At 43.0% G+C, this 18,339-nt stretch overlaps 1 protein-coding gene across 2 annotated transcripts in view; it reads right to left on the bottom strand.

Moving 5' to 3' along the window:
* Positions 1-18,339, bottom strand: part of ipo7 (importin 7) — a 66,283-nt gene that overhangs the window by 35,178 nt on the left and 12,766 nt on the right. For both annotated transcript variants that reach the window (XM_033038967.1, XM_033038966.1), the window contains exons 3-7: positions 9,442-9,595; positions 3,654-3,812; positions 3,146-3,302; positions 1,416-1,505; positions 785-879 (exon numbers count right to left, since the gene is read on the bottom strand). In XM_033038967.1, the coding sequence (XP_032894858.1) occupies positions 785-879; positions 1,416-1,505; positions 3,146-3,302; positions 3,654-3,812; positions 9,442-9,595 (655 nt within the window). The remainder of the gene's footprint in view (positions 1-784; positions 880-1,415; positions 1,506-3,145; positions 3,303-3,653; positions 3,813-9,441; positions 9,596-18,339) is intronic.

An 18,339-nucleotide genomic window follows, 5' to 3' on the forward strand; every position in this document is an offset into this window, starting at 1 on the left:
GTTCAGCAGCTGACAGAGCAGCTCTCCAGAGGGTGATAAAAACTGCCCATGGTATCATTGGACTCCCCTGCCCCCTCTGGAGGACATTTACCACTCCAGATGCCGCAGCAGGACCTGTAATATCGTGAAAGACATTACACATCCTTGTCAGCACCTTTTCACACTGCTGCCCTCAGGAAAAAGGTACAGGTCGCTAAAGTCACGCACTGCCAGACTCAAGAACAGCTTTTACTCATCAGCAATCTTGGAACTGAACTCTGTCTCGGGAGCGGGTTATGGGGAAGATGGGGGGGTGGGAGACAGTGTTAATTTATGTAAATGTGAATCCATAGGTGGGTTTGGGGAGGTAGGGAGTGTGAAAAGTATGAGTATGTGAATGTTTGAAGTTCTTTTAAATGGAGAGACACAGTAATCTCATTGTATGTGACACATGCAATGACAATAAAGCATTCTGATTCTGATAGACAGCCATGGTATTAAATTAAATCTCAGTTACACGAACATTCGGAACAAGATGCTTTTTTTAAAATAAATTGTGCAAGGTTCTGCAATTTGGAAAAGAAAACAAGCACAAACGCTCCCAGACCTACATATGGGTTACGTCCTGCAGATCCTTTCAAAGGTCGGATATTATGCAAGTCGGAAACAAAAGTGCTGCTGCGCACGTGTAAATGTACTATTTGATAAGGAGCCCAGGGTCATCAGTGGGCTTAAAAAATTGCTTATGCAAGTGCAAGTTAACGCCTGTATGCATAACAAATTGCCCAAAGCAATGAAAGCTCACCGTTCGAACAATCTGGCCAAGATGTGCAGCGCCCATTTTTTGCACTTCCACCAAGGTAGCTCAGGTCGATCATCTTCATCAACTTGAAGAGTTTCCTGAAAAAAAAAAAAAATCAGAGGAATACTTCAAAACATAGCATGTAAAAAGTTGCAATAAGAAACAAGGAAAAATACTATTAAATGGTTGCATTTTACTTGTATGAAACTAGTTAACAGGGTTACTCAAAATTATGATTGTAAAAACAAAGAACTGCAGATGCTGGTTTATGCCAAAGATGGACACAAAGTGCTGGAATAACTTAGCGGGTCAGGCAGCATCTCGGTTGGGACCCGAAACGTCACCCATCCTTTTTCTCCAGAGATGCTGGCTGACCCGCTGAGTTACTCCAGCACGTTGTGTCTATCTTTAACCACAATTAAGTTTATTTCCCTTGCAACTTCACATATTAAACTAATTATGACATCTATGTATGTCACGTGGGATTCAAAAAATACCATTGGCTTATTCAAAACTTTGGAATTTAAACGCAATGAAAAGCTTCAATTTTAATTTCACTTCATCTTTACTCATCTACTGTATTCCTTCATAAACTGAGATGAGAAGAACAAAAACAGAAATGGGAATAACTTACGGGAGGAACATCCCTATCAACAACAGTTTTCAGTATTTCCATCCATTCTGTAAGATTCTGTTGGCTTATCAGTTCCAACGGTAGAGTGTACTGTAAGGACAAAATAAAAAATTCAGTTGCAAATTCAATCTAATCATTCATTTAATTCTGCCTGTTTTAAATAAGTGTACTTTACATTTTTTAATTCAAAATCATGATTGTTCAACACAGCTCCATGGGTGGGCGTTGCAGATAATTACATTTATCAGAAACTCAACAGGATTGGCCATACAAATATTGACCCTGAAAGACCAAGTTCAGGAAAGGCATCGCCCCAAAATGTTAATGCTTTTCTCTCTCCACAGAATGCTGCTTGACCAGCGGAGTATTTCCTGCACTTACTACATCAGAAGCAAGATAATGTGTGGCAAAAGTCCTCCAGTGTTTCACTTGTATTGCCAATAGACAATAGACATCAGGTGCAGGAGTAGGCCATTCGGCCCTTCGAGCCAGCACCGCCATTCAATGTGATCATGGCTGATCATCCCCAATCAGTACCCCGTTCCTGCCTTCTCCCCATATCCCCTGACTCCGCTATCTTTAAGAGCCCAATCCATGTCTCCCAAACTGTAACCACTACCAAAAATGATTAATGCTATACACGTATTACACGGCAGTACAGTGGCAGAGCTGCTACCTCACAGCACCAGGGACCCAGGTTTGATTCTGATCCACACAGACAACTGAAATATCAAAGGAATCTCTGCCTCAAAAATAAAAAACAGCCAGCATCAGAGACCCACACCACCCTGGCCACACTCTTATTTCACTCCTGCCATTGGGAAGGTAGTATAGAAGCATGAAAACAAACAGCCAGGTTCAGGAGCAACTTCTTCACTACAACTGTCAGGCTATTAAACACTACACCCTCCAAATAAGCTCCAAACTACACATACTTGGGGGCATTGCTTTTGTCTTTGCACTATTATTTAGGTTTGGTTTTTTATATAGAGAACACTTTTTTGTATAATATGGTGTTTACAGAAGACTATATTTACATATCTGTGTACGAAGGAACTGCAGGTGCTGGTTTACACCGAAGATAGACAAAAAGCTGGAGTGACTCCGTTGGTCAGGGTGCATCTCTGGAGTAAAAGAATACGTGACGTTTCGGGTCGAGACCCTTCTTCAGATAGAGTCTGGGGAAAGGGAAACGAGGGATATAGAAGATACATAGAAATTAATGAGAAAAGCACCAATGATTAAGGAAAGGTGGAGCCCACAACAGTCCATTGTTGGCTGTGGAGAAGATGATAACGAGTGATACAAACAGTAAAACTGAACAGAATAACAGTGAAACTAGTACGTCGATTAGGGCAGGGAAGGGTCTAAACGACAGTGAAACTAGTATGACGACCAGGGTGGGGGGAGGGACCAATGATGCAAGTTAGTAGATGCATGTTAACACAAGACGTAGAAAGGAACATTACCAGTTTGCACCCGTGTCTTAAGGATCTTCACATGAAACTGAAGCCGTCTTCCACTGACAATTAGCAGGTACTTACACAAAACAATGAACTATTTAAGTGATTGTCTGTGCGAACTCAGCATTGACATTACATTTGCCTTTCACGAATTGGGGTAAAGACGGAGTAATCATATTCAAATTTACTGTATTATCTAACAAGTGAAGAGATAGAATATAATTCAAATTCAGAGAAAATAAGCCATTATATTTTCTATTATAATACCTGAACAAGTGCATAGAAAATCTTGAAGATTTGTTTTTGAATCAGGACAGATTGATCTGAAGAATCTGAGAGCAGTTGGACAAATCGATCTTTCATCATTGGCAAGAAGTGTTGCATAGCTGCCACCAATGGACTGCGTTCATCTGATTTCTTGTACCTGTGCGTACACAGTATGCAATACAGTAAATGAATAGAAACATTAGAGAAATATTTCCAGACATGAAATAAAAAATTCCCTCACAATGCAAAACAGTGCCAAAATAAAGTTGCACTCGATATATTCTTCCCGTTTAAATGTCAATGGCATTAATAATTATCACCTATCAAAATGTCGTTCTGCCAGGCAAGATTTGTTCGGAAATGAGGCTGAGATAAAGTTGGAAAGATAGTTGAAAAATATCACAAGTAGATCTTCAGCACACATGTCAAAACTCGATTCCTAGTAGATATGCCTACTATTTGACTAAATTGGAAAACTGTTCAAGTCACAAATAAATGAAGAGCTTACTCATAGTTCTTCACTAACTGATGAAGACAGAGGAGGATCCCAAGCCAATAGGCACTGTTGTCAGATTGTAGGTAGAAACCAATTTTATCCACAACAGCTGGCCACCTGCCAGGATAGTCATGCTTGATTATTTGGTGAATGCACGTTGTAAGTTGAACTCTATAAAAACAAAAAAAGATCAGTATTAAATAATCACATCAGTTCTATAACTGAACATGACATGGCACTCTCAAACATAACTATTTAGCTCAGAGAAGTTACAATGGAGTGTTAAATTCTTGTACTGGTCGTTCTGCTATAAAGAGTTTCCATAACACGAATTGGATATAACTCGATTCATGAATTAGAAAACACCATTTGTTTTTTGCGGTTATAATGCAATATCAACCAGAACAAGCCTCACAGAAATCAAACATCATTGTCTCTTAAGAACACAGACTGCCAGATTCACCATGAGATGCCATTTAAGAGAATTACTTTGGAAATTGACATGCAATCACTTCTGATACTTGGGCAATGATGTTGCATAAAAAAATGTTACATGCAGAGTCCCATAGCACAGAAACAGGCCTTCGCCCAACTAATCCATGCCAACCAAGATGCCCCATCTAAGCATCAGTCCCATATGCCCATATTTGGCACATATCCATCCAAACCTTTCCCATCCATGTACCTGCTGAAATGTCTTTTAAATGTTGTATTTGCACCCGCCCTATACCCATCACTCTGGGCAGAAAGGTTCCCATTACATATTTCTACTCTCGCCCAAAACCAATGTCCTCTCATTCTTGATTACCCTACCCTGGGTAATAGATCAATTCCCCTCACAATTGTATATGCCTCTTGCAGGCACGTGCCGTGAGTAATTACTCAGGGTAGGCAGTCAGTCGGCTTTAAAAAAATCTTAAACCGCGCATGCGCAGATTGTTATCCTCTCTGTAAGCTGTCAGTCAACTATTATAAAGTCTTCAAAAGCCATATCTCTTAATAAAGTACCGTATTTCCTGGCAATGAAGACGCGCCCCCATTTTAGGTTGCTAAATTTTGAAAGAAGGCTGGCGGGACAAAGAATTTCTCACGTTCAAAAGCCTTGAGAGTGAGAAGTCTATCTTTCTTGGCTACCAACCTAACCTTCGGCCTCCAAGATGCATGGAAATTTTCGTGCCTTATTTTTGGGTAATAAATAGCGTCTTCATTGCCGGGAAATACGGTATTTAAAAAACATGTAGCTCAAAGAAATCTTCTTACTACATTATTTGTACACAAATTCCATTCTTCTCTCTTTGTTTCTTAAGATAATGACAATCCATGTTTGAAAAACCCGCCATGAAACTTGCGCTGTGCATGTGCAGTAGGCTGATGCGCATGCGCAGTGCACAGTCCACGGTGCAAAGGCAGAATTTCAGCTGCCTTCAGCTCCCCTTGAAATTGACGGCTTGAAGCCACGTCGACGGCATGTGAGCTGCACACACTTTTGCGTATTACAAATGCAGCGCCGAATTCCGAACATCCTCGAGAGAGAAGGTGAACAGCCGGCAGTAGTTGTGCATGTAGGCACAAATGACATCGGGAAGAAGAGGAAGGAGGTTCTCCAACATGACTTCAGAGTTGGGTAGAAGACTGAAATGCTCGACTTCTAGGGTGGTTATCTCTGGATTGCTTCCAGTACCTCGTGCTAGTGAGGACAGGAACAGGGAGATAGGGGATCTGAATGTGTGGCTGAGGGGCTGGAGCAGGGAGCAAGGATTTAGATTTATAGACCACTGGGATCTCTTCTGGGGTAGGGATGACCTGTACAAAAGGGACGGGTTACACCTTAACTGAGGAGGACTGACATTCTGGCAGGCAGGTTTGCTAGGGCTACATGTGTGGGTTTAAACTAAATAGTGGGGGGTGGGGAGGTATTGACAAATTGGGAGCATAAAGATGGAGTTGAAGGGGAAGTGGCTGCAGGAAAAATTACAAAAGATTCTCAAATTAAAGAGAAGGAAAGCTCGAGAATGGACAACAGAGTAAGGTCAGGACCAATTGCGAGCGGTTCGAGGAGGGAAGAGAATACGGAGGTCAAAGTGCTGTATATGAATGCACGAAGTATAAGGAATAAAGTGGACGAGCTTGAGGCTCAGTTAGAAACTGGCAAGTATGATGTTGTGGGAATTACTGAGATGGCTGCAAGAGGGCCAGGGTTGGGAACTGAATATTCAAGGGTATACCTATCAAAAAGACAGACAGGTGGGCAGAGGGGGTGGGGTTGCCCTGTTGGTGAGAAATGATATACAGTCCCTTGCAAGGGGCGACATTGAAACAGGAGATGTGGAGTCAGTATGGATAGAACTAAGGAATTGTAAGGGTAAAAATACTCTAATGGGACTAATCTACATGCCCCCAAACAGTAGCCAGGACATAGGGCACAAGTTGAATCAAGAGTTAAAATTGGCATGTACTAAAAGTAATACTGTGGTTGTTATGTGAGATTTCAACATGCAGGTAGACTGGGAAAATCAGGTTGGTACTGGACCTCAAGAAAGGGACTTTGTAGAGTGCCTTTGTGATGGATTCTTAGAACATCTTGTATTGGAACCTACACGGGAGAAGGCAATTCTGGATTTAGTGTTATGTAATGAACCGGATTTGATAAAGGACCTCGAGGTTAATGAGCCATTAGGAGGCAGTGACCATAACATGGTCAGGTTTAATCTACAATTGGAGAGGGAGAAGAATAGATCGGAGGTGTCAGTGTTGCAGTTGAATAAAGGGGACTATGGGGCCATGAAGGAGGAGCTGGCCAAAGTTGACTGGAAAGATACACTAGCAGGGATGACAGTGGAACAAAAATGGCAGGCGTTTCTTGGAATAATACAGAAGGTGCAGGATCAGTTCATTCCTAGGAGGAAGAAAGATTCCAAGGGGAGAAAGGGGTGACCATGGCTGACAAGGGACGTCAGGGACAGTATAAAAATTAAAACGAAGAAGTACAACGTAGCAAAGATGAGCGGGAAGCAAGAGGATTGGGTATTGTTTAAAGAACAACAGAAGAAAACTAAAAAGACAATACGGGGAGAAAAGATGAGGTACGAAGGTAAGCTAGCCAAGAATATAAAGCAGGATAGTAAAAGCTTCTTTAGGTATGTGAGGAGGAAAAAATTAGTTAAGACCAAAGTTGGACCCTTGAAGACCGAAAAAGGTGAATTTATTATGGGGAACAAGGAAATGGCAGATGAGTTGAACAGGTACTTTGGACCTGTCTTCACTAAGGACGACACAAACAATCTTCCTGGCATAGTGGTGGCCAGAGTATCTGGGGTGACAGAGGAACTGAAGGAAATCCACATTAGGCAGGAAATGGTGTTGGAAAGACTGATGGGACTGAAGGCTGATAAATCCCCAGGGCGTAATAGTCTGCATCAGGAAGACAGGAAACAAAGAGTAGGGATTAACGGGTCCCTTTCAGAATGGCAGGCAGTGACTAGTGGGGTACCGCAAGGCTCGGTGCTGGGACCGCAGCTATTTACAATATACACCAATGATTTGGGTGAAGGGATTCAAAGTAATATTAGCAAATTTGCAGATGACACAAAGCTGGGTGGCAGTGTGAACTGTTAGGAGAATGCTATGAGAATGCAGGGTGACTTGGACAGGTTGGGGGAGTGGGCAGATGCATGGCAGATGAAGTTTAATGCAGATAAATGTGAGGTTATCCACTTTGGTAGCAAAAACAGGAAGGCAGATTACTATCTAAATGGCGTCAAGTTGGGAAAAGGGGAATTACAACGGGATCTGGGGGTCCTTGTACATCAGCCTATGAAAGTAAGCATGCAGGTATAGCAGGCAGTGAAGAAAGCGAATGGCATATTGGTCTTTATAACAAGAGGAATCGAATATAGGAGCAAATAGGTCCTTCTGCAGTTGTACAGAGCCCTAGTGAGACCACACCTGGAGTATTGTGTGCAGGTTTGGTCCCCTAATTTGAGGAAGGACATTCTTGCTATTGAGGGAGTGCAGCGTAGCTTTGCAAGGTTAATTTCCGGGATGGCGGGACTGTCATAAACTGAGAAAATGGAGCAGCTGGGCTTGTACACTCTGGAGTTTAGAAGGATGAGAGGGTGTCTCATTGAAACATATAAGATTGTTAAGGGCTTGGACACGCTAGAGGAGGAAAGGTTCCCGATGTTGGGGGAGTCCAGAACCAGGGGCCACAGTTTAAGAATAAGGAGTAAGCCATTTAGAACGGAGACGATATCACAATTTTAGTCAGGGTAGGCAGTGCCTACCTTGCCTACCCTGACGTCACGTGCCTGGCCTCTTGGCCACCCCTTAGTTTCCTGGACTCCAAGGATATTTGACAGGTATCTGGGTAGAAAGAGTTTTAGCGGGATATGGGCCAAACGCAGGCAAGTGAGATGTGTAGATGGGGCATCTTGGCTGGCATGGCTTGTCGAATCTCTCCCTCAATCTCAGGCCCTCAAGTCCTGGCAACACCCTCACAAATCTTCTCTGCACTCTTGCAGCTTAGTGATATCCTTCCCACAGCAGATTGACCAAAACAAAATAATACTCCAAATCCAGACGCATCAATGTCTTGAACAACTGTAACATAATGAACCAACTACTCATCAATATCCTACTGATGAAGACGAATGTACCAAAAGCCATCTTTACCATCCTATCTCCCTGTGTCACCACTTTCAGGGAACTATGTACCTGTACTCCGAGACCTCTCTTCTCTACAGCTCTCCTCAGGCCCAGGTCTTACCCTGGTTTGATTTCCCAAAATGTGACACTTATGTGCATTAAACGCCATCTAGCCATTCTACATCCCACTGGCCAAGCTGATCAAGCACCTTCTGTAATCTTTCATAACCATCTTCAGTCTCTGATACAATCTATTTTAGTGTCATCTGCAAATTTACAAATCACACCTTCTACATTCTCATCTGAATAATTGATATAAACAGCACAACCACAAACAACAATGGATCCAGCGTTAATTCGAGTCACAGGCCTCGTCCATGAAACAACCTTCCATGCCATCACGTGCTTTCTTCCATGAAGCAAATTGTGAACAGGCAGCTAGCTTTGATGTGGATGCCAATATGAAAATATGGATAAAGCCAGACTCTCACACCTCCAAATAAAAGACTTCAACATATCCCATAAAAAACACAACTATAGAATAAATACTTGAAGTGACCATCAAGCATAACCAGGATCCAACAATACAGACTGTAGAATGGAAGAAGGCTAAAGTAGTCACAAGATTTAAGATAGCATCATTAGCAAATTGAATCCCATCACACCCAAAATAAATTGCCTGTGCTTCTCATGTATTTTGAAGCAACCCGCTTAGGCTTATGCTGGTACAGCTGCTGTCTCACAGCGCAAGAGACCCGGGTTCAATCCTGACCTCGGGTGCTGTGCAGAGTCTGCACATTGGCCCAGCAACTGTGTGGGCTTCCTCTGGGTAGGTCAGTTTCCTTCAACATCGCACGACATACAGGTTAGCAGGTTAATTGACCTCCATAAATTGACAGTAGTATGTAGGGATGTGAAAGTGCAATAACATAGAATGAGTGTGAATGGGTGATTGCTGGTCAGCATGGACTCGGTGGGCTGAAAGGCTTGTTGCAATGCTGTACCTTCAAACCAACCAAATTAAGCTTTTAAAAAACATTATAATTAATGATTTTGTCTAAATAGTGAGTTTTCCAGGAATTATGACATTTGCTGTTCATTTTTATTTCAAAGACATGGCCACTGCAAATTAATACAATTTAAAAAAATTACAAACCTTATCAACTCTGGTGACTGTATTATAGCTTCTATAATGTTGTCACGGATGAACTGCTGATCTTCATCTGGTATAGTAAATGCTGGAGCATCACTTGAAGCAGCTTCACGCTCGGCCCAGAATTGCGTTATTGTATTTTTCAAGTAAATTACACCTAAGAGAATTAATATATTTGAAATTATCTCATATCAGCCACCAATAATGGGTGTATTCTAATTCAAGTAGAATAAATGATCTGGAAGAGATTACTCTCTGCAAAATATTTGCATTTGATGAGAAGCAGTAACTTAATCTTTTTTAAACACTTAAAATTACTAATGAATTAACCATCATTCAGTGAAAGAAAAAGTAATAGAACAATGAGGCTAACATGGAACAGAAAAGTATACACCTAGTTGGGCTGATAAACCAGTTAATGTGCTGCAAACTCCTGGCTATCTCTACAGTAGCCAGATCAACTGCTCCAAGAAGTGAGAGAACTCCCAGGAACTCATCCCTGTTCTTGGAATGATGCTATGGTCCTTTATATTCACCCAAGAAAGCAATTTAACATGCCATCTAAACTCATGCAGAATAGAAGCACCAGCCCACTTATATGGTCAAGTAGACACAAGGAACTGCAGTGCAGACTTATTAAAATAAATGCACGAGTAAATCAGCAAGTCAGGCAGCATCTCTGGAGAATGTGCATAGGCGACATTTTGGATCGGGACCCTTATTCAGACTAATGAAGAATAATTACCGCATTTCCTGGCAACGAAGACGCACCCCCATTTTGAGTTGCTAAATTTTGAAAAAAAGGCTTGCGAGACATAGAATTTCTCACGCTCAAAAATAAGTGACAATTCAATTTGCCCAAGGCTTCCAGATCTCCTCCATTCTGAATGACTGAATGGGTGGGGGATGGGGGGTGACAGCAGGTGGAGAGATGGTGGGAAAAACAGGAGCACTAAGGAACTAGGAAATTCAAACATAAGGATCAGTCGTGCCAAAATGGGAACGGCCGCTGGGACCGGACAGCATACCCGGGCCGGCAGAAGGCGCCGAGGTGGCGGCCGGTTCCAGCAGCCGCTGGCAGCCACCCGAGCTTCCCTCCCCGGCTACAATGCGGTGGCTCCGCTCCCGGAGCTCCGCGGCAGCGGTGAGTGAGTTGCTGGCATGATCCCTGACCCCTCCTTCTCAACGCTCCTGCCCGTGCTGACCCGGGCCAGACTTCCCACATGATGTGAAAGGAACTCTTCTTCCCCCCCCCCCCCCTAACGGCGCTGTCCTTTTACAGCCGCTTCCCATCAGCTGCCAGCAATGAGGGATAGACTTGGCTAGCCCTCAGTATAGCAACATCGTTCTTGATGTTGCTGTACTGAGGGATAGCCAAATCTATCTTTCTTGGCTAACAGCCTTATCTTCAGCCTCCAAGGCACAGGCAAATAGTGCCTTATTTTTGTGTAAAATATAGTGCCTTCATTGCCGGGAAATACGGTAGTCTTTGGAAGGGTCCTGACCCGAAACTTTGTCAATCCATGTCTTCAGAGATGCTGCCTCACTCGCCGTGTTATCCCAATACCGTATTTTATTGTATGATAGTATTTAGAGCAGGGCTTGAACCCAGCAATTCTAAGACACAAAACTACAGCTGAAACCAGATTGATTTCAGGAATGATTAAGATACACACAAAAAATAATTTATTCAATCATTTGGACAAAGCAAGTATCTCCACAGCTATCACAGGCCGCAGTTTGAACTCAACAACAATGATGCCTTCCACTGTTAAATAGACATTTTATTGCGGTACGAGGAAAGATTTTTAGGTTATTGCGGCATTTTTAAATATTTGCAATCAGTGATATCAGAAATATTTTGACAGATAGGAAGTGCAACTGTGCACCAACTTTAGGGAGTTAGATAGAAGAATCATTAATGAGTCTGAACCAGGGAATACCATGCTGAACAATTAATTCAATGTTAAATCCCATACAATTTAGAGGAAAAAGGGATGGAAATTTGATGAATTAGCAAGGCTTTTATTTTACATTAAGCTTACAACAGTAAAAGTGACTTTTGGTATTTGAGATGTTATTCACTAATATATCATTATTTTAAAAGTAACTTAATTTGAATGGATTTGCTCTCGAGTTTGTAGAAACCACACAAAAAACGTTTTGTTCTATACATTTCAATCCCAGATCTCTTAGCAAAAAAATCACATTAAAGAAAATTCAGGGAGCAAGGCAACTTCCTGATTTTTTTCAATAAACTACTTGACAGCTGCTGCGCAATTAAAACCAGATTATTTTGCCTTGCTTCTTCCTGCAGGAAATCCAGTGGCTTGTCAGGGCTCTCACTTAACTTTTTTTCCCCCGTTGCCAGCCGGGCAACCTAGGCAGCTTTTTAGGTTGCCAAATGACAGTTTAGGTGGTCATTTAAGACTGCTTGCATGAATGTGCTTGGATGAAGTGCGCAGTTACCAGTCAGAATTATGGTCAATGAAGCATTCACATATAATTTGTGCTTCAAATAAAGTCACAAACTAAACATATTCACCAATCAAGACATGATATATACCACAATGACAATCAGCAAAATTACAATACAGTATCTCATCTCCTTTTACACGTTGCGATGAATGCAATTTCTATTATTTCTTTCCACTTCCAAACAAAGTTCTGGTTGGATTATTCAGCGTATGATCAACCTCAGTGAGACCAACTGCAGGCTTGGCGATCGTTTTGCACAGCACCTACACTCAGTTCGCAATAACCAACCTGATCTCCCGGTGGCTCAGCACTTCAACTCCCCTTCCCTTTCCGAATCCGACCTTTTTGTCCTGGGCGTCCTCCATGGCCAGAGTGAGGCCCACCGCAAATTGGAGGACCAGCACCTCAAATTTCGCTTGGGTAGTTTACACCCCAGTGGTATGAACATTGGCTTCTCCAATTTCAGGTAGTTCTTGCTTTCTTCCTTGTTCCCCTCTCATTCCCAGCTCTCCCACAGCCTACTGTCTCCGCCTCTTCCTTTCTTTTATCAACCCCCCCCACCCCCCCCGACATCAGCCAGAAGAAGGGTCTCGAACCGAAATGTCGCCTATTCCTTCGCTCCATAGATGCTGCCTCACCCACTGATTTTCTCCAGCTTTGTCTACCAACGGGATCCCACCACTGGCCACATCTTCCCATCTCCTCCCGTCGGCTTTCCGCAGAGACTGCTCCTTCCGTAACTCACTGGTCATTTCGTCCCTTCCCACCCAAACCACCCCCTCTCTTGGCAATTTCCCTTGCAACCGCAAGAAATGCTACACTTGTCGCTTTACCTCCCCCCTTGACTCCATTCAAGGACCCAAGCCGTCTTTCCAGGTGTGGCAGAGGTTCACGTGCACCTCCTCCAACCTCATCTATTGCATCCGCTGCTCTAGGTGACAGCTGCTCTACATCGGTGAGACCAAGCATAGGCTTGGCGATCGCTTCGCCCAACACCTCCGCTTGGTTCGCAATAACCAACCTGATTTCCCGGTGGTTCAGCACTTCAACTCCCCCTCCCATTCCGAATCCGACTTTTCTGTCCTGGGCCTCCTCCATGGCCAGAGTGAGGCCCACCGTAAATTGGAGGAGCAGCACCTCATATTTTGCTTGGGCAGTTTACACCCCAGCGGTATGAAAATTGACCTCCAATTTCAGGTAGTCCCTGCTTTCTCCTCCACTTCCCAGCTCTCCCTCAGCCCACTCTCTCCGTCTCTTCCTTTCTTCTTCCCACCCCCTACACCCTCTCATCAGTTTGAATAAGGGTCTCGACCCAAAAGGTCACCTATTTCCTTCGCTCCATAGATGCTGCCTCACACGCTGAGTTTCTCCAGGATTTTTGTCTCCCCATTCACACAAGTTCGGTTATCCCACTTTCCTCACCCACTCCCTACACATTAGGGGCAAATTTACAGAGCCAAGTTAACCTAGAAAACCAATGCATATTTGGGATGTGGAAGGAAACCTACATGCTTGCACGGAGAATGTGCAAATTCAACACAGACAGTGCCCCAGGACAGGATCGAACACAGATCCATGGCGTGTGAGACAGCAAGTCCACCAGCTGTGCCTCTATATTTTATTTTCCAACACACAAAAAATTATACGTTGATATCTTTGGTTACTAAAAAAAAAAGAAACTATCCATTTTCAGTCTTAAATCTCTAAGTGATGCTATGTCCTCCTTTTGCAGCTAATGTATGTTTTAATTCAGTTCAAGACTATGGGGCAGTACATTGGCCATAAAGCTGCTGCCTAAAATTGCCAGAGACCTGGAATTGATCCTGAATATGGGTGCTGTCTGTATGGAGTTTGCTTCTTTTCCCTTTGATCGCATGGGTTTTCTCCGGGTGCTCTTGTTTCCTTCCACATTCCAAAGGTGTGCAGGAACCTTTTTCAGATCCAACCCAAAACGGAATATTTTCCTTTTGTCCAGAGATTCTGTCTGACCTGTTGAGTTACTCCAGCTTTTTGTGTCTATCTTCAGTTTAAACCAGCATCTGCAGTTCTTTCCTACACGCACGATATGATAGAACTTTATTAATCCCAGGAGGGAAATTGTGTGTGGGTGTGTATAGTTATATATTCATATATAAATATACACTGTTTTGTTTTCTCGTTTATAACATTGTTTACAGAGTACTATGTTTACATATTCTGTTGTGCTGCTGCAAGTAAGGATTTCAATTAAACATGAGAGAATAAAACACTCTTGACTTACGTCGCTAATGTGTGGGATAGAACTAGTGTACGGGTAATCGGTGGTCGGCGTGGACTCGGTGGGCCGAAGGGCCTGTTTCCACGTTGTATCTTTAAATTAAACTATAACATTAAAACCAGAGGAAATCTAAAGAAGGGTCTCTACCCAAAACGTCACCCAATTTCTTCTATCCAGAGATGTTGACTGCTCCATGCAGTTCTGCCGCACAATTAAAGAATGTAATAGTCTTCACCCTACTATAGGTACCCAACCAGAAGCAATTAAATTTAAGGTAGCTCTTTTTTTCCCCAAGAACCCTTTTTTGTTTAAGTCCCAGCAGAGTTTGGTGGTGGTGTTTAAATTCTATTTAAATTCCATTTCGAATATTTTTGGAGGACCAGGAAACCAAGAAGCAAGAGTTACTCCAGTTCGAACGAGTGATTCTGCGTTGGTTTTCAGCGGTCGCGGCGAGTGGACAGCAATGGCGGCCAGATCTCCCACCATGCAAAGGGAGGGAGAAAGTGGCCGACGCCGACCAGTTGCAGTGGCAGTGCGCATGTGCAGGGCGGCACATGTGCACAACCACGGCCGATGATGTGCTGGCCAAAGATCCTCGCTATAGGATCTTTGGTGCTGGCCGTGGTTGTGCGCATGTGTAAGGCGGCCGGCCGTGCCGGCGGACGAGGAGCAGGCGGAGACCCGAGACACGGACAGCGGGCGGAGACAGAGAGAGAGAGAAAGATAGAGAGAGAAAGATAGAGAGGGGGCCCGCTCAGGTGTCCCGGGTGCTTGCCAAACCAGGCAAAATGGCATGGCTTTTAGGTTGCCCGGTGGGACTGTGGGCTGCCATTGGCAACCGGACAACCGCTAATTTCGAGACCTGCCTGTATTATGGGCCAGTCCCCTCAAACCAGCGAACTACTAACAAGGTAGAGCAATAAGATCAAAATAGGAAATCAGTCTTTGCTAACAAGTAATAATGAAAAGATCCTCATTCTATATAGTCAAACTTCTATAGTGCAGAAAAAGACTCTTCAGCCCGCCACATCCATGCTAACCTTTTTGCCCCCAAAAATTATTTTGCCCACATTAGCTCTATATCTTACTACACCATGCCTATTTAAGTTCATGTCTGCAGGCCTTTTAAACATAGCAAATGTATCTGCTTCATCTCTGCTAGTAATGAGTTGCAGATGGCAAAAATTATCTGCAAAAAAAATCTAATCCCCTTTAAAACCACCTTTTCTAACCTTAAAACGACACCTTATTTTGATGCCCCCACCACGAGAAAAGAGATCCTCATCTTTTACCCTATCTAAGCCAGTCTTATGTAGTATCCTTTGATCCAGGGAAAACATGCCCAGACGATGCAATCTCGTATTTCTCAACGTATTCTGTCACCTGTTTTATTAAAAACACAACTTTTAAGAAATTGAAATAAACTGCAAATCCTTATGTAATAACTAATTTGCTTATTCAAAGTACTGTGCAACAGTTAGAGATCCTATAATTATTATTTTTTTAAATCAACTTCAAATCAATCATTTTTCAGCATTTCATTTATTTCTCAGGGCGTGAACATTGCTGACGAGGCATCTTTTTGAAGCAGCGCAGTCATGCAGCACAGAAACAGGTCCACAGCTCAATTGTCCATGCCAATCAAGATGCCCATCTGCATTAGCCCCATTTGCCTTTGGTTGACTGCAGTCTTTCTAGAGAAAACACCCTGATGAATACTGGTCCAGAGGAAATGTGCAGAAAATTCAAGTGTCTGCTGTCTGGTGTCTTGCATGAATGCTCTTGGGGAGGGAGTTCAGGGATCAACCTATTAACAAAAGCAATATACTTCGGTCAAAATGATGTGTGGCTTGAAGGGTATCCTGCATGTGGTTGTGTGCCTACATGCCTGATGCTCTCTCTCTTGGTGGTTGAGGTCCTATTGGAATAGCCCACTATTGCAGGAACTAGCACAATCTTGAATGACAACAATGATGATCACAACCATCAAAATTGATGATTATGTGCTGGGGTTGTATGAATCAGATAGTGATTAACAAGTTTCGAAATAAAAGCATTCACATACAAAAATGGGGAAGAGAAAGAGAAAAAAAGGCTTGACGGAACTATAATCCTCACAGTTTCGATAAAAGAACACTGACCCAATATGTTGACCTTTACGCAGTACAGCACAGGAGTGGGCCATGGAGCACAGGCCACAGTTCAGCAAAGGTACATGGAAAGGTAGACAAAAATGCTGGAGAAACTCAGCGGGTGAGGCAGCATATATGGAGCAAAGGATATAGGCAACGTTTCGGGTCGAAACCCTTCTTCAGTTTAGAGGATATGGGCCAAGCGCAGGCAAGGTGGGACTCGTGGAGCTGGGCCTGTTGGTCAGTGTGGGTATGTTGGGCCGAAAGACCAATTTCTATGCTGTACGAATAATATTCCCTAAACGGGGCATCATAGGGGAGTAAAGGCGCCTTTTGGTACGTAGGCCTTCATCAGTTAGGGTATTGGGTACAGAAGTTGGGATCTTATAACCGTACAAAACTTTGGTGAGACTACACTTGAAGTACTGTGTTCCGTGATACACAACTTTTACTGATACAAGTACTGTGATACACAACTTTTTCGCTCAGTGGGTGGTGGGTATATGGAACAAGTTTCCAGCAAAGGTAGTTGAGGCCAGTATTGTAACAGCATTTAAAAGTCATTCGGACAGGTATTTGAGTAGGAAACATTCAGAGGAATATGGACCAATTGCAGGTAAATTGGAACTTGGGGCATATTAGGACCTATTTGCCTGCTGTATCACTATGACTATATCAGTGCTGATCTTGATGCTAACTTGAACTAATGCTTCCTGCCTGCATGTGATCCATATCCCTTCATTACCTGCACATTCACGTCCATCAAAAAGCTCCAGAACAACACCATCACATTTGCTACCATCACCACCCCGGGTGGCACATTCCAGGCATCCAGCACTCAAAAGAAAAATCCCCGGCACATCTCTTAAACTTTGTCCCTCTTACCTTAAAGATATGCTCTCTAGTCTTAGACATTTCCACCCTGAAAAAAAGGTTCTGACCATCTCCCCTGTTTGATGCACAGGAATCTTATCTGACCTGAGCCTTTCTAATATTTCAGCCTTCAAGATTTGTTTTTGCCCCCTCGATTTCTCACTACTCACATTCAACTTCAGTAACATATTTATTTGCATATATATATATATATAACTAAAGGAGGACAGTGGTTCTCCCAGCAGCACAGAAAAAAACATATCTCCACCCAAAGTTCACAAATGGAAACGGACCCAAATTGACCCCTTTGCAACCATGGACACCGAGAAAACTTGCTGGCAGTCCCATCTATTTGTAAAGAGGCGACTTCAGAGCAGACAGTAAAATCGTATGCTTCACAACATTATTTACATGTTTGTTTTATAGGCACATTAGCATGCATTGACATGGTTGTCTGCTTTATCCACTTCTTCCAGCCAATGGAGGGCATACACAGAAAGGACAGAGCAGGAGTAACTCAGCGGATCAAGCAGCATTTCTGGAGAAGATATATAGGCAACGTTTCAGGTCAGAAATGTTGGAATACAGTTTAATTTAGTTTAGAAATACAGAGCGGAAACTGGCTTTGCGGCCCACTAAGTTCATGCCGATCAGAGATGCCCGCCCACCAACACCATTCTGCACACACTAGGGACAATTTAACCAATCAATTAGCGTACAAATGTGTGCCTTTGGAATATGGAGGAAACAGGAGCATCCAGAGAAAACCCATGCAGGTCACGGAGAGAACATACAAACTGTACAGACAGCACCCATAATCAGGATCAATACAGGTCTCCGGCACCGCCATGCCGTACCCTGTGTACAATCAAATGTAAGAAAGCATGCAGAAATTCTCTCAACCTAATATCATTTTCCACCTCTCCATGTTCACATCCATTTGTTAGATTATGAATAGCTGGTGCTTGAGCACCAATCCTAATGGTCCCAAAGCATGACAATCTGTTTTTAAAAAATAAATAAATACAAATTTTAAAAAAACACCTGCTTTCAGTCCAGTAACTAATTCTCAATCCACATTAGTACATTGAATTAGGCAATAGCAAGGTCACAGCCATAACCATTGAATGCTTCATTTTCCAGGTTAATTACCGACAATTG

Source organism: Amblyraja radiata, chromosome 20 (genome assembly GCF_010909765.2).
Source record: "Amblyraja radiata isolate CabotCenter1 chromosome 20, sAmbRad1.1.pri, whole genome shotgun sequence".
NCBI classification, from domain to species: domain Eukaryota; kingdom Metazoa; phylum Chordata; class Chondrichthyes; order Rajiformes; family Rajidae; genus Amblyraja; species Amblyraja radiata.